Below are 15,743 nucleotides of genomic sequence, written 5' to 3' on the forward strand. Positions count from 1 at the left end.
ACATTCATCAGCCTCATCATTATCACCAACATCTTCTTCCCATTCACCAGCTTCATCATTATCACCAACATCTTCTTCCCATTCACCAGCTTCATCATTATCACCAGCTTCTTCTCTTTTCTCTGAAACCGTTTCCACCTTGCTGCGGCTTGATACACAAAGACATACTCTATGCGTTTTGAGTATCTCGAGCAAGTTTCGAACTTGTCTATCACTTGTAACATGAATGGGAGGACTGCTTGGAGTCATCATCATTTCTGCTGGTAATGAGTAGCTAATCTCCACAGTCACTGATCTCTTGTCCAGGTTATAATCTTCTTGAGCCATTGCAACAAGTTCAGCATGTGTTGAATCTTCATTCAATAAAAACAATCTTGCTCCTTTGAGATCATCAACCACAAAATCCCAACGGAAATCTCTCAACAACCATTCTCCATACACTGCATGTAACTTAAAAATCATCTGCAAATATTCAAAATAAAACACATTAGTAAACATAGAGAAAATGAAGAAGTTCAACAAACATTATCGCAGACGACTTAGATTTAAGTCGTCCAGAAGACTTAAAGGTAAGTCGTCTAAAGAGGTCACTTTTGCAATTGAAAATTAAAAGGGACGACTTAATTCTAAGTCGTCCGGCTTTGTTTGTTAAAAAAAAAATTCAGACGACTTATATATAAGTCGTCTACGAAAAACGGGCTAGTTTTGCATTTGACCGAATCGTGTCAGATCTTTGACTATTTCTGGACGACTTATAAATCAGTCGTCTCTGGAAAGTAAAAATTTCAATATTTTATTCAAACTAGACGACTTACACGTAAGTCGTCCCAGGTTAGTTTTGTAATTGAAAAATAAAACTTGAAATTTAACTTTCTCCAGACGACTTAACTAAAAGTCGTCCAGCTAGACGACTTAATTTAAGGTCGTCCGGGATAAGCAAGGTTTGGACGACTTAATTGGGAAAAATTCTGGACGACTTTGCTTTCCCCGGACGACTTTAAATTAAGTCTTCTGACGGGACGACTTTATATTATGTCGTCTGGTAAAAATTAAATTATGAAGTTTTATTTTTCAACTACAAAACTAACCTAAGACGACTTACACGTAAGTCGTCTAGTTTAATAAAATATTGAAATTTTAACTTTCCGAGAGACGACTGAATTATAAGTCGTCCAGAAATAGTCAAAGATCTGACACGATTCGGTCAAATGCAAAACTAGCCTGTTTCTCGTAGACGACTTATATATAAGTCGTCTGGACTGTTTTTTTTCACCAAACAAAGCTGGACGACTTAGTTTAAGTCGTCCGTTTGACCAGAAGACTCATCAGTAAGTCTTCTACATACAGATGACTTACTTGTAAGTCTTCTACGCGAACAGATTTTGAAAAAAATTCAAATTCGTACCTTCAACTAGGTGAGATGACTTTGTTTGCACACAGGGTCTTCTCCAACCACCCAGAACCTCAAACGAAAGCAACCGTAAGTCAAAACGAAAGAAATATGGCTCCAAACAATTTTGAATCAAAAGCTTCAGTTTTTTGGATGAATATGGAGAGAAAGTGAAAGAAATGTTGTTTTTAGTTCATAACAATTGAAACAGAGAGAGTGTAAAGAGATTTACGTGCATTAAAGGGCATTAAAAGCTCCAAACAGTTCGTACAAGGTTGTTCCCACTATTCATGGCAGTGGCAATATTGTAAATACTTGAAGAAAATGAGGTTGAGACAGTAAAGAAGCCATTTTCGAAAAAAAAAAAAAAAAAGGGTTAATGGCATTTTCGTAGATAAAATGCAGATGTGGGGTTAAAAACTCAAAAAAAAAATGAGTCAAAAGAAAAGGTTAGTTTTCTGTTTGAATTCAAGTTTTGAGTCACTTTTGCAATAAGCCCTAAAATTTGCCTAGACATCCGCATAGACTGCATAATATCCGTCTAAATGCTATTATGTGCTCGAATTATATAAATCTGCATAAAATACTGTATAACATGAAAATAGTACTATTGGTTACAATATAGCACCTAAATGCCGCTAATTTAGATCAGTCATTAAGTTCCTTGTTCTCAATCAGTAAGCATAATTTATAAATTTAAAAATTACATTAACCAAATTTGGTTTTAGATATATCAACATAATTTATATTATGATATCGTTGCAGCAATCAACAATCTAGATCTAGCAAGCAAGAGTTAGTACTATACTATATAATATGTTAGACTAATGGAAGGAGTTATGAACCAAATATGGAAAATGGGCAATCAAATCCTAACCTTGGCCTTTAGGAGGGGATCAAGAAGGAGACAGATGACAAGATCGAGATCAAGAATGGATATAGGTTTTGGCCAAAAATATGTTTTTTAAAAACGAATTATTTGCGACGAAATAAAACATTAGAGTTAAAAGTTTGAAGATCGAGAATTACACGAAAATGGCCGGCGGCGCATGAGAGATAGAGGAAAAGAGAGAGATATTGAAACTGTAAAGGTTAAAATTTTGGGAAATAAATATATGCATCTCTAAATTTGGAAAGAAATAAAAAATAAGATTAATAAGGAATACTTTTATGAATATATACAGAAAAATTGAAAGGAAAATATAAATCCAAAAAGAAAATATATCATAAAAATTAATAAGAATATTAAAAATAAATAAATGATTGAAATTAAAATTGGATCGACAAATTATTTCTACATGCGACTTATCATATAATATTAGATATCTCTCAAACTATATAATCCCATTCTATATTTCCTCGATAAAATGGTTTAAATCTTATTTCTCCATATATGCTAGTCTTGTAACCGTTTAGTAAGATATCTAGAAAACAAATTGATCTACAAAATGATCCAATCCGTTAGAACCAGATAATCCTATTTGGCTGGTTCATTTTGCAGCAAACGGAACATTTATGATAAAAAGTATGAATTTCAAAGAAATTAGTTGGGGTTCTTGGAGAACAATTTCAAAAAAAATGACCCCTTGGTCTAGTATAAAATCTTTTTAAAGTTTTTTTTCCTTTCTTTCATGGATTGCCTCATCTCCAGTGTTAAAAAATAGTAGTGTCCTTATCTAACACTAAACCAAAAAGCCATACATAATTCAGTTTTCTTCCATGATTAGAAGATGGATTGATAAGTCAAGTTATCCGTTCTCACTTCTAGTTGCAAAATGAGCTACTAACCACTATGCGTTTTAGCTGTAGCATGAGAGGAAGCTATCGCCTCCAAGCATGCACCCACCAAAAAAAAAGAGATATCATTGCCACTGCACCAAAAACAAAGACAAGAAGTTGAACAAAACCGCACCAGCATTACCACCACTTGCGGAAACGAGCTACCGTCTTCGAGAGAGGACTAATCTAAATATTTAATAATTTCTTAAGAATCCAGTTCAGAATCTTATAACAATCATACTCCAATATATGTAATTTTGTAAAGACTGCAATTGATGTTCAGCGCGAATTATACTATCCTCCCACTCTTTTGGAGACCATCGATTACCTATAACACAGTACGCATGATCCAAGAACATGCAGCCGGCCACGTGGAATGGTGTTCACTAGTTAACGAACGGTGAATGAGATTCTTGACTTCAAAGAGACGCGACGGCTCGCCTCTTCCAAAGCGCTAGCACCTCAAACCGTCCACGTGTCCGGCTGTGATTTCGTATTAATATAACTTTGATATTTTCTTCCTTTTACATATATAAAATCTATAGACATTTGGTACTAAAAGAACACCGCCATTGTTATCCATTAGCTTCAAATTGAAATATACTTCGAAAAGGGATAAACGGTATATTAATATAATAAGCTTCAATTTGTTATAATGAATGAATGATAAAACTATATGTAAAGACTGCAATTTTAATTAATTTGGCAATTATTAATCTGACTTTTTTTCAAAAAAAAAGACTGCAATTTTATTATAATGAATGAGAAAAAGTAAATATAATTCTTTTACAGTTCCTATCATTATTAAATTCACACGATGAGGCATGACCATGCACTTTTCTTGATAAGGGTTTTAAATTACTTGTATATACTCCCTTCGTTTCTAAATAGATGATGTTTTAGGGAGTTTTTGATGTTTCAAAATAGTTGATGTTTTAGTATATCAATGTACTTTTTAACTTTATCAAAAAATATGTAACCAATGATAAAATATAATCTATTTTGTGATTGGTTGAACAATTTTTAATTTATATTTTAATGATACTTTTTAGATTAAAAAACAAGTTTTTTAATAATTGTACACAATCCTAAAACTTCATCTATTTTGAAACAGAGGGAGTATTAAATATTTATTCCAATGGATTCTGAAGAAACTGGTGATGATTCCATAATCACCCATGCTGGAAACTTCCAGTAAAACCCAGTCGTTGTGTTCTTGTATTACACGCATGTATACACACTTGCATACCTTTGTCTCCATCGTATCTACTTGGTAGAGCAGTTATCTGCACCACAATAATAATACACAAACTCTCTCTCTACAATTCCGTTATTGGCTTTGACGTCATTATTTGAATTCTTATCCAATTCTGAAATATATTTTTCTTTTTCCATACTCAGAGAATCTTGATATTCCCACTTCCTCCTTTAATACTCTTTGCTCTGTTCCAATAAATTTGATTTCACTGATTTTTCCATGAAAGTGAGAGAGACAAATGGTATAATAAGCTACCGACAGCAACAAAAAGCGTTTAAAGCTATGTCTTAACATTCATCCCCTCTCTTCTTCTTCGGTTCTGTAATAGCGTTATATGGATTCAGCGTTAAGCAAAAGAGGTTTTAGTTTCGCTCTAAGAAACAAAAAGTGGATTCTTCTCGCAGCCACTGGTTATGGCGTCTTTAAGGTTTATCATTCCCAGAAAAGGAAGCGAATCTCAAAGCTCCTCGCTCTCCTCTTCAACCTCGTCGAAGCATCCTCTCACTCCGCCGAAGCCGTTAGCGTAATCGCCAAGGATCTCACGGAGTTCCTCAGATCCGACTCCGACCAAATCCCAAACAGCTTCAAGCAGGTCTCCAAGCTCGCCAAATCCGACGAGCTCAATTCTTCTCTGATCAGACTCACTCAAGCCGTCACCGTGGGACTGCTCAGAGGATCCGGTGGTGATGATGATGATTCCGGGTCGGGTTTCGCGGATCGGGTTATGGATAAGCTGTTCACGAAACCCGGTACGGGTTTCGCTTCGGCGATCGTCGGAAGCTTCGCTAGAAACTTAGTCCTCGCGCTCTCTTCTTCCTCCTCCGGCGAGTCTTCCATCTTCTCCGATCCGAGATTGCGCGACGCGGTTTGCTCCGACGACGGTAGAAAGCTGATCGGCGATTGCGTTCAGCGTTTCGTCAGCACGGCGGTTTCGGTTTATTTGGACGAGACGAGGGGCGTCAACGTGTTCGACGATTTGTTCGCCGGTTTGACCAACCCGAAACACGAGGACGAGGTTAAGCAAACGCTGGTAACGGTCTGTAACGCTGCGGTCGAAGCGTTTGTGAGAGCGTCGAGAAGAGGAGCGACGGAACCGGGATCGGACCGGTCGTTATCTAAAACGCTGACCGTTGGATCTAAACCGGCACCTACGTGGATCGATCGGGTTTCGTATTCGCTGTCTGTACCGAGTAACCGAAAATACGTGGTGGATTTAACCGGGAGGGTGACGTTTGAGACGGTTAGATCGTTGTTAGAAGTGTTGGTGGAGAGAGCGAATGGTAAAGTGGAGAGTTACGTGGAGAGAGTTAGAGAGAGAGGGAACGAGACGAGGAGATTCGTGAGAGTTAAATCATCGCTTCTGCATAGTTTATGTTTGTCTATGTGTTTACAGATTGTTGAGGCTCCTTGGATACTGACTCCAAGAAACTGATCAGGCTTAAAGACAAGACACAGTTTCTTTTTTTTCCTTCTTCTGGTTCTGTAATTCTTGGATTCAATCAAATTCGATGTAAAATTGCTTGTTTTTTTCTTTTGATTGGTAGAAGAAAATGATTGTTTGTTTTGTTCTGGATTTGGATATTTGGATAATGATAGGCTTGGGACATTATTTGTTTCACGTTTGTGTTTCGTTTTTGTGGATAAATATGATATATAGTTGCTGAGTGAGGTTGACGTGGATAAGACAAGAACCATAGCCGTATACGTTCTTTCATGCGAAAAGTTCAAAGAAAGTTTCTTGTTATTTAAGAGAAAACAAAGTTGATCACTCTCTTGTCCTGATTTGATCTGATCTATCTAACTTCTGCTTATACTTGAGATATACTTTTAGCTTAAAATCCTCAAACTGCAACATCTAATGTGTAACGCAAACATCTCAAATGTGTGTTTCCGAGAATCCCAACGCCGAAAACTAGTACACATAATCAACATCCATTTCAACGTTTATCAAAAAAAAAAAAAAACTTTCAATAACTAAAATCAAGCACTAGGAAGCTCAGAAAATCGACGACTTTGTATGTTCATGATAAAATGTGTTACTAATGCAATGGTGTATATATTCACATATAAAACACATTAAGAGAGATAGAAGAGAAAATATATGTATGAAGCTATTCTCTAACACAAGGAGCTTTGCAAGAAACTAGAGACTTAAGACTATTCTTTGCTTCCGACACAACCTTGTAGTCATCTTCAGTTTCTACATCAGTTGTTGTACACTTTCTCATCGCGATAAGAAAAGGATCATCTTTCTCTTCTTCTCGTTTCTTTCCTGCTTTTCTCCATTTCATTACACAAGAATATCTCATTAACGAGGAAGATGTAACCAACCGTTTTGGTGACGGATATGGTGGCGGCAAAGGTAGCAATGCTGGTACCACCTCGTTTTTTGACGTCATGTCTGTTTCTAACCTAGATAGCGATGATGATGAATCCGACGTAACCAATTTGTTTTCCTGAGAAAACATATGGCTTTAAATTCTATGTAACTCGTGAGAATTTGATCAGATCAACGATAACACGATCGATTTTGGGAAAGAAAAGAAAAAAAAACCGAAAAGTTTGATAGATTTGCAAACTTTATATATACGGATCTATTCACATCACACGATCTTGTTACGTTTCGAAGGGTTCCAGTTGAGACATGATAAAAGCATGCAAAAACAATCAAAGAGGAGACATGCTTGTTACAGTGTTATGGTTATTATTGTAATAAATGTTACAAGAGCATGCATGCATGAACGGGATTTGCTTTAATCCACATTTAATACATACGGTATTAAGTAAATATACATATTTGTAATGTAAACCAAATCGGATCACAATCTCATCCAGCTGCAACCTCGTTGCTTCATAGCTCCACCAATCAGATTCATGGCTTCTCTAGTCTCTTCTGCTTCTTTCCACAAACCAGCCCCTGCGTAAATATTCGACAGTTGAACATAAACCGAGGAAGGATCATCCTTCTCCTGTTCCATTAGCAACCTAGCAACCATCTTCCCCAGCTTCAAATCTCCATGAGCAGCACAAGCACTAAACAAACCCCACAACGCATCTACCCTACACCCGCTCATCTTCTTCACCAAGCTTCCCGCTTCATCCAGGTAACCCGCCCGACCAAGAAGGTCCACCAAGCACGAAAAATGATCCGCACTCGGTTTCGCAATCGAGTTAAAGATCTCAAGCCCCTCTTCGACCAAACCGGAGTGACTACAAGCAGAGAGAACCGCTGTGAACGTGGCTGCATCGGCATCCACTTCTCCTTCCTCTTGCATCGTCTTGAAAGCAACAACCGCGCTCTCTCCTCCCCCGTGCCTCGCGTACGCAGAGATCAGAGAGTTCCATGACACGACGTCCTTTTCAGACATCTGGTTGAACACTTGAAGAGACTTTTGCACAGTCCCGCATTGAGAGTACATGTTTATAAGCGCGTTACCTAGCAACGTCTCCTCGAAGAGCCCGTGTCTGATGACGTAAGCGTGAGCCTGCTTCCCGAGCATCAACGAAGAAATGTTCACGCAGATGCTCAAGAGAATGCTGAGAGTATACGCGTCAGGTAAGACTAGAACCTCTGTTTCTAGCAACCTAGAGAATCTTTTCAAACCTTCAAAAGGTAACCCGTTATGGTAAAGCCCTGAGATCATCGCGTTCCATGAGATTAGATTCTTCTTCGGAGCTCCTCCGAATATTAGATCAGCTTTTGCTATCTCACTCTGCTTAGAGTAGGCAGAGATCAACGCGTTGGAAACTTCCATCTTCGAACTGAGACCAAACTTGATCACACACGCTTGAACCATCTCCAAAGCATCTAAATCTAGAGAGCTTGCTAAAAGACTCCCGAAAGTAAACTCATCCGGTTTAACTCCGATTCCATGCATTCGCTTGTACACCGACACCGCAGACTCGCCCAACCTCGCTTGGTTATACCCTGAGATCATCGTATTCCAAGTAACCAAATCTTTCTCTCGCAGCGACTCGAAAACCTTTCTCGCCGCCACAAGATCCTCAAAAGAAGAGTACATTGACATCGCCGAATTGCTAACCAAAGTATACTCTTCGTACCCTGTCTTGATAGCTAGTCCATGTACTTGGCGTCCCATACCAGCACACGAACACGAACTCATCACACTCACAAAAGTCAAATCAGTAGGTCTAAGACCAGACTCTAGCATCTCTCTAAACACAAGCAAAGGCTCTCCTCTTCTCAAACCCGCCAAACCATCAATAACCACGTTGAAAGTGACCTGATCACGAACACCAACACCAGCTTCTTCAAACACCGAACAAGCGTCGCTAACAACCCCGCCGTTAAAATACATCGTTATAACGGCGTTAACAACAGAAGAAGCAGATAAAAACCCAGCCTTTACGACCAGAGAATGCACCTGCCTACCGAAACGCAAGCAACACACGCTCAACACAGTAGAGAACCCGAACTTATCATGCCCAACACCGACCACGTGCATCTCACGAAACAGCTCCATACTCGTTCCATAATACCCTTTCTCCTTACAACCAGTAATCATCGCGTTCCACACCGCGGCGTTGTTTCTCTCAGGCATTTCGTCGAACACCTTGAAGGCGTAATCGATTTCCCCGAGCTTGAAGCACGCGGCGAGAAGCGTCGTCCACGAGTAGACATCGGGGTGTTCGATCTCTAGGAAGCTCTTCTTAAGGGAAAGTAGTGAGGTCCCCGCGTAGAGGGAGAGAAGCGTGTTGGAGACGTGGGAGTGGCGGGATAGACCCGAGCGGACGGCGTAGGAGTGTAGTTGGCCGCCGGAGACGGTGGGGTCGCGGAGGTGGGAAGCGGCGGTGATGGCGGAGGAGAGGGTGTAGTGATCTGGATTTAGGGTTGTGGAGCGGTGGATGTCGGCGAAGAGGTTGAGAGCGTTTGCGTTTGAGCCGGAGCGGGTGAGAGCGGTTAGTCGGCGGTTGAGATCGAGCAAGGTGGTTGAGGTTGGTGATAGGCTTTCTGTTAAACATAGAGCTTTTCTCATCTAGTTGTGTGTCGTTGTCGGAGAGTTTGGGTCATTATTATTCAAAATTAGAGGAGGGTTTATAAGAAGAATTAAAAACACGAAACGGTGTCGTCGCATGGCCGCGCAACGACGTCGTTTGCCGTCGCAGTGATAAAATACCCAAGCAGCTTCCTCCTCCTTGAGTGGTCCAGGTTATGTATATATGATCGTCTTAGTCCATAGATAAGTCTTTTTTTTCTTATTTATTTTTGCATTATGTACAGTTCGAGTAGTGCATTTTTTCTCACTGCCTTTCTCGATTACAGGCATCTTTAAAAGTGTTAAACAGGTCAGCAAAGTTCCAGGTTAAGTCCTTCTTCCTCATTTTCACAACATACATGTGCTTTGGTCTGCATTGAGTCATCTTTATTTTCACTACATACATGTGCGTAAGTAGTAACGCATCATGGTGGAAACGATTCTTCGTGCAGACAACTTGTAAGAAAACGAAGGACCAAGCAAGAAGTTTGAACAGGCTAAAAAAAAAAAAAAGTTTGAACAGGCTGTTTCCAAAGGATTAATACAAACCGGCCTGCCAAGTCTTCCATCTCAAACCACTACATTAACCAGCCTCCTACACAAAAGCATATTCTCACACGTAGAGCCGCTCTCATAACAAGAGCAAACAAACCAAACCAAAAATAGCGTAAGCGATATATTCTCCTTGTATTATTGTAACAAGTCAGTTTTTGTCCTTCAATCCTATTTGAGTTCAAATCATCACTATCACCAAATAATCTCCACATGAACCTGAAGGTTATCCCTTACGATGAATGATCTCTCTCTCTCTCTCTCTCTGCTTGCAACCGAGACATAAACTTGATGGCATTGTCAGACAATGCCCACATATCCTCATAACTACTTTCTTCTTCATGTGTTGTCTCTGACATCTAGCTTTTCGGGGAACCACAACTCTTCTTCTCCTTTTTACCTTAAGCCAACCTCTTCCTCCTTCACCATTGCCAATCTCTTCTTCTCCATGACATTCTTAATTTTCTTCATCATCTCCTCTAGGTACTCTGTTCACTTCATCCCCTATCCGAGGGTGACAAACCCTACAAATACGTGTTCCTTCTTCTTGCTTAGTACTCCCTCTGTTTTTAAATAATACATGTTTTGAGATTTTCACACTTTTTAATAAAACATATTAAAATTTACTTATTAGTGCATAATTTTTTGTTATTTTATATTTCCTATATTTCTAAACCAATAAAATTTCAAGAAATGCAATTAATGTTTTTGAGATTCATAATTATTCATAATTAGTTGACAAAAATTACATTGAAAATATGAAAAATACATCTTTTTGAAACAAAAAAAATTCCTAAAATATATATCTTTAAAAAACAGAGGGAATATTTATTAGTTAGATCTATATTGGGCTCATTTAGTTCTCCAGATCGAGCGGATTATGATTAAATACGGCCCAAATAAATATATTGGCATGTTCGTTCGTTTGCTAGCCAGCAACTCTGACCAAATATTGTTTGTTTTTTTTTTTTTTTGAAACTGATTTGTGCATTAAATTAAAAGATAGTAGCAAAAGTGATTACAAATACCCACTTTAGAAATAAAGCCCTGAGTAATAAACCCATTAAGGACCCATGACCCAAGAAAGTGAATGAAGCCCAGCCCGAAAAGAGGAATTAGATTAGAACTAAACCGAACGCGATGAAACCAAACCGACGGGGCCAGGAAACCCTAGTTAGGAAGTAACGAGGAGAGAAACTAGTTGAGATGATCAATCACGGGAACAGCGAGAACCAAATATTGTTTGTTGCATATCATAAATTTAGAATCAATCATGTCTGGCGTAAATTAATTAAAATGTTTGTTGAACATCGTTTTAATAATTATTTTAATAATTATTAATAACATTTATCTGTTTAAAACAATCCAAAATAATATAAATCTGATGAATATTTCTAAGCTATATTTCCCTTTTCATACAATCTCGAAAACAAATAGTCGGATGATTATTCTCGAACTATATACTGTATATACATCTTTTGGTTAATAAATCAGAAGTTTGTTTGTGAGTGTATAACTCTAGAGAGCTAGAGATGGGTGTGAGATTTTTATAATAGTAACAACTCTTTCCACTCTTCAAATTGTTTTGTTCTTTTATGTGCGGCATACAACAAATAGAGAATATTTGAGATCAATTAGTTATTTGACGAATCAAACTTACAAACGAACAACCACCCTTGAATATTATCGGCTATACATAGTGGTGACAAGATCTTTCATCTTGCTTGTAGTTGTATAGAATATATATATTTAGTTTGATAAATGATCTATCATTATACATTACATGTTCTTGTGTTGAGCAAATTCATTTTCTGTCGGTAATTATGGTTTACGTTTTCTTCGGCTTGTCTATTATTTAGGAGAGCTAATATTACTAAATATCCAGCTTGATCTTGTTGATATCTGTTTCCAGCAACTAATTTATACGTATTTTATAGATATGTATATTCAAAATTAGATACGAATAATTACATTTGCATATTTGTGATTACAGGCAGATTCAGATTCTTAGACTTAGTTAGCATATTTGTCATAATCTTTTCATTTTTACATATTTAACTATACCCTGTATTTTTTACTAATATATTCTGTAGAACTGTGATAATTAAAAAAATTAAAACGACTTTGTTTTCAGATAACTCGCGAAATAGAGGTGAAAGCCCCAACACATCATCATGACAGTCGATCTTAAATCAGGTTTTGTATAGTTTTGGTCGGTAATGCATTGTCAGGTATGGGCGGTGACAGTAAACGCGTTTTATAAACAAAATCATTTTTTTTTGTCAACATACTAAACAAAATCATTTTTAATTGGGTTACTATTTATTTCTACCGTTGTGTAATATTTATTCAACTTGCTCTAATTTTAATCACTCGTCTACTTCTTCTATTTTAGTTAGGCCATTCCTAGGGGTGAGAATCTTGTTTAGTTTTGGGGTTAGTTTGGATTCAGTTAGATTTGGTTATAGTCTATAGTCAATGAAATTAGTTCGGTTAGGATAGGGCTTGGTTCAGTTTGTGTTCTATTTAATTTGAGCTTGGTTTGATTTGTGTCCAGTTTAGCTCAATCAAGCTGTTTTTAGTTTTGTTATAGTTTGATTAAAGAAAAATCAATTTATGAGACATAAAACAATTCATCATTTGATCATCAAATTATTAACTTTTCAAACATACAATCAAATATTACATTAAAGTATAAATTCAATAATTAAATTATTATATACAAACCTAGTATATTAATCGTAAGTCATTTTTTCGGTAAAATAGGTCAATTTTGTTTTCGATGACAATGAAAACAAATCATATTCTTTTCTTTTGTTGTTAGTTGTATTTTCTATAGAAGTAAAATGTATAAAATTATATTTAGTTATTTAAGTTAGATGGTTAATTATCCTTAAAGTTAATATTACTAATATATTTAGGTAATTTAATAAAATAAGCGTATTGGTTTTTCCATTCGGTTCAATTTGAAACCAATCCAGACCAAACTGTTTGATTGATAGAACTTTTGACCGAATGGTTTGGGGTGATCTGGGTTTGACTGGTTTGGTTTGTTTCTTCTGTCCACACAAACTTTTTTCAAATGGAAAAAGATAGTGAGGTATTTAGCTTAAATATACTTAAAAGATATGTTTAGATTTGTGTAAGATTAGCCAAATCTTAGTTTATATAAAAAAATCATAAAACTAAAACAACAAATGAAGCAGTATTTTGAATATTTTTAGTGCCAAAATCTTGAATGTTTAAGCTCGTAATGACAATAATAATAACTGATAGATTATTAGATACGTCAAGTAAAAAACGGAAGTTGTCTCTCAAATGTGGAGACAAAATTTCTAAGGAAAAAATGTATATATACATCCCACAGACCTCAAGCATCTACATTCCACATCTCACTCTTCACCAACTAACCAAACCCTAATTCAACATCTCTTTCTCCAACAACCAATCTCTTATTCTTCATTGGTCATCTCTCATTAGAAACAAAAAAAAAATCTTTTGTATATACAAAAAATGAAACAGTTGTCGACAAAAGTGACAAGCAATGCTCATGGACAAGACTCTTCCTACTTCTTGGGATGGGAAGAATACGAGAAGAACCCTTACGACGAAATCAAGAACCCTAATGGGATTATTCAAATGGGTCTTGCCGAAAATCAGGTAAATATATAACTTCAAGTTTTTAACCAATCGACAAATCATTACTCAATATTTTTTGGTACTTAATATATGATTTTCTTTGTATGCAGCTATGTTTTGATCTCATAGAGACATGGTTAGCTAAGAATCCGGACGCAGCCGCTCTCAAGAAGGACGGCCAATCCATTTTCAAAGAACTTGCTCTCTTCCAAGACTATCATGGCCTACCCGAATTCAAGAAGGTAATTAAGTAACTAAAATGGTACCCCCTCATATTTCCAATATATATATAAAACTTAAGACACAATTAATCTAATATGGTTTACCTGTCCACAGGCTTTGGCAGAGTTTATGGAGGAAATAAGAGGTAATAGAGTAACATTTGATCCAAGCAAGATTGTCCTAGCTGCTGGTTCAACCTCTGCCAACGAAACTCTCATGTTTTGTCTAGCGGAAACCGGCGATGCTTTTCTTTTACCCACTCCTTACTATCCAGGGTAATTTCCAAACCCTAATTATGTTGGTTAAATCTTTACTTGACTCCCAAGAAACATGAGCTGACATTTGATTCGCTTTATGTGTACAGATTTGATAGGGATTTGAAATGGAGAACGGGAGCAGAGATCGTACCGATTCATTGCTCGAGCTCTAATGGGTTCCAAATAACAGAATCAGCTCTTCAACAAGCTTATCAACAAGCTCAGAAGCTTGATCTTAAAGTCAAAGGAGTTCTTGTTACCAACCCATCTAACCCACTTGGCACAATGTTGACCAGAAGAGAACTTAACCTTCTCGTTGACTTCATAACTTCCAAAGACATTCATCTCATAAGCGACGAGATCTATTCAGGTACAGTTTTTGGGTTTGAACAATTCGTTAGTGTCATGGATGTCTTAAAAGACAAGAAACTCGAGAACAGTGAAGTCTCCAAACGAGTTCATGTCGTTTACAGTCTTTCCAAAGATCTCGGTTTACCTGGTTTTCGCGTTGGAGCAATATACTCCAACGACGAAATAGTTGTTTCGGCTGCGACAAAGATGTCGAGTTTCGGCCTCGTTTCTTCCCAAACACAATACCTTCTCTCTGCATTGCTTTCCGACAAGAAGTTCACAGGAACATACCTCAACGAGAACCAGAAAAGACTCAAGATTCGTCAAAAGCAACTCGTGTCTGGTCTTGAAGCTGCAGGGGTTACTTGTCTTAAAAGCAACGCTGGTTTGTTTTGCTGGGTCGACATGAGACATCTCTTGGACACAAACACATTCGAAGCAGAGCTTGAGCTATGGAAAAAGATTGTATACGAAGTGAAACTTAACATTTCACCCGGTTCATCGTGTCATTGTACTGAACCGGGTTGGTTTAGGGTGTGTTTCGCTAACATGAGTGAAGAGACACTCGATTTGGCGATGAAAAGGCTCAAAGAATACGTGGAGTCAACTGATAGTAGGAGAGTGATGTCAAAGAGCAGCCATGAGAGGATCAAGAAATTGAGGAAGAGGACTGTCTCTAACTGGGTTTTCCGGGTGTCATGGACCGACCGTGTACCCGATGAACGATGAAATTAATTCATCGTCCCATGTTTAAGGCACACAAATCTTCATATTTATATAAATAATTCGCTTTTTAATATTTTGGAAAATGTAACATTTTCCAAAATATTTACATCACTATATTCTTTCTCATTTCATATAACTATATTTTATTTTATTAATCATATGTGTGTGGTTCTTTGAGAGCCTGTTGCAATTTTTTTCTTTTGGATGAGTGTTACTAGTTAAGTGCACTGGATCCAGATTTGTATTTGCAATGGCTATTTATATATATATTCCTCTTGTAATGTCAGCGAAAGCTGGCAAGCTGCGCGTGTATTGTAAGAGATAAGTACATCTCATAGTTTCTTAAGTTTGATATCTTTTGCATTATATAAATGTTGGCTATGAATTTACTCACTTTGATTTACTTCATTTCGAACCTTTTCCACATTTATTAAGTTAAGTTGGTATATATTTTCACGTATAAATAATACATGAATACGTGTAATACTTTCTCATTTTGATACATTCTCATTTGCCTCCAGTGATCATTAACTAACGCAGGTTAGAACATATACCATTATAAATTTATAACC

General features: G+C 37.2%; 3 protein-coding genes across 3 annotated transcripts; 2 read left to right on the forward strand and 1 right to left on the reverse strand.

Moving 5' to 3' along the window:
* The first annotated feature begins 4,507 nt into the window (after positions 1-4,507).
* LOC108848394 (protein PHLOEM PROTEIN 2-LIKE A10-like) lies at positions 4,508-6,045 on the forward strand. Its single transcript, XM_018621751.2, has one exon. It carries the CDS (start codon positions 4,762-4,764, stop codon positions 5,857-5,859), a length of 1,098 nt encoding a protein of 365 aa, XP_018477253.1. The 5' UTR covers positions 4,508-4,761; the 3' UTR covers positions 5,860-6,045.
* A 1,044-nt stretch (positions 6,046-7,089) lies between these two features.
* LOC108848895 (pentatricopeptide repeat-containing protein At3g49740) lies at positions 7,090-9,547 on the reverse strand. Its single transcript, XM_018622349.2, has one exon. The coding sequence runs from the start codon at positions 9,422-9,424 to the stop codon at positions 7,247-7,249; it is 2,178 nt and encodes a 725-aa protein (XP_018477851.1). The 5' UTR covers positions 9,425-9,547; the 3' UTR covers positions 7,090-7,246.
* A 3,808-nt stretch (positions 9,548-13,355) lies between these two features.
* LOC108852663 (1-aminocyclopropane-1-carboxylate synthase 9-like) lies at positions 13,356-15,368 on the forward strand. The gene is made up of 4 exons (XM_018626160.2): positions 13,356-13,636; positions 13,726-13,857; positions 13,952-14,112; positions 14,202-15,368. Exons 1-4 carry the CDS (start codon positions 13,490-13,492, stop codon positions 15,172-15,174), a joined length of 1,413 nt encoding a protein of 470 aa, XP_018481662.1. The 5' UTR covers positions 13,356-13,489; the 3' UTR covers positions 15,175-15,368.
* The last annotated feature ends 375 nt before the right edge of the window (positions 15,369-15,743 follow it).

Source organism: Raphanus sativus, unplaced genomic scaffold (genome assembly GCF_000801105.2).
Source record: "Raphanus sativus cultivar WK10039 unplaced genomic scaffold, ASM80110v3 Scaffold1839, whole genome shotgun sequence".
In the NCBI taxonomy this organism is placed as follows: domain Eukaryota; kingdom Viridiplantae; phylum Streptophyta; class Magnoliopsida; order Brassicales; family Brassicaceae; genus Raphanus; species Raphanus sativus.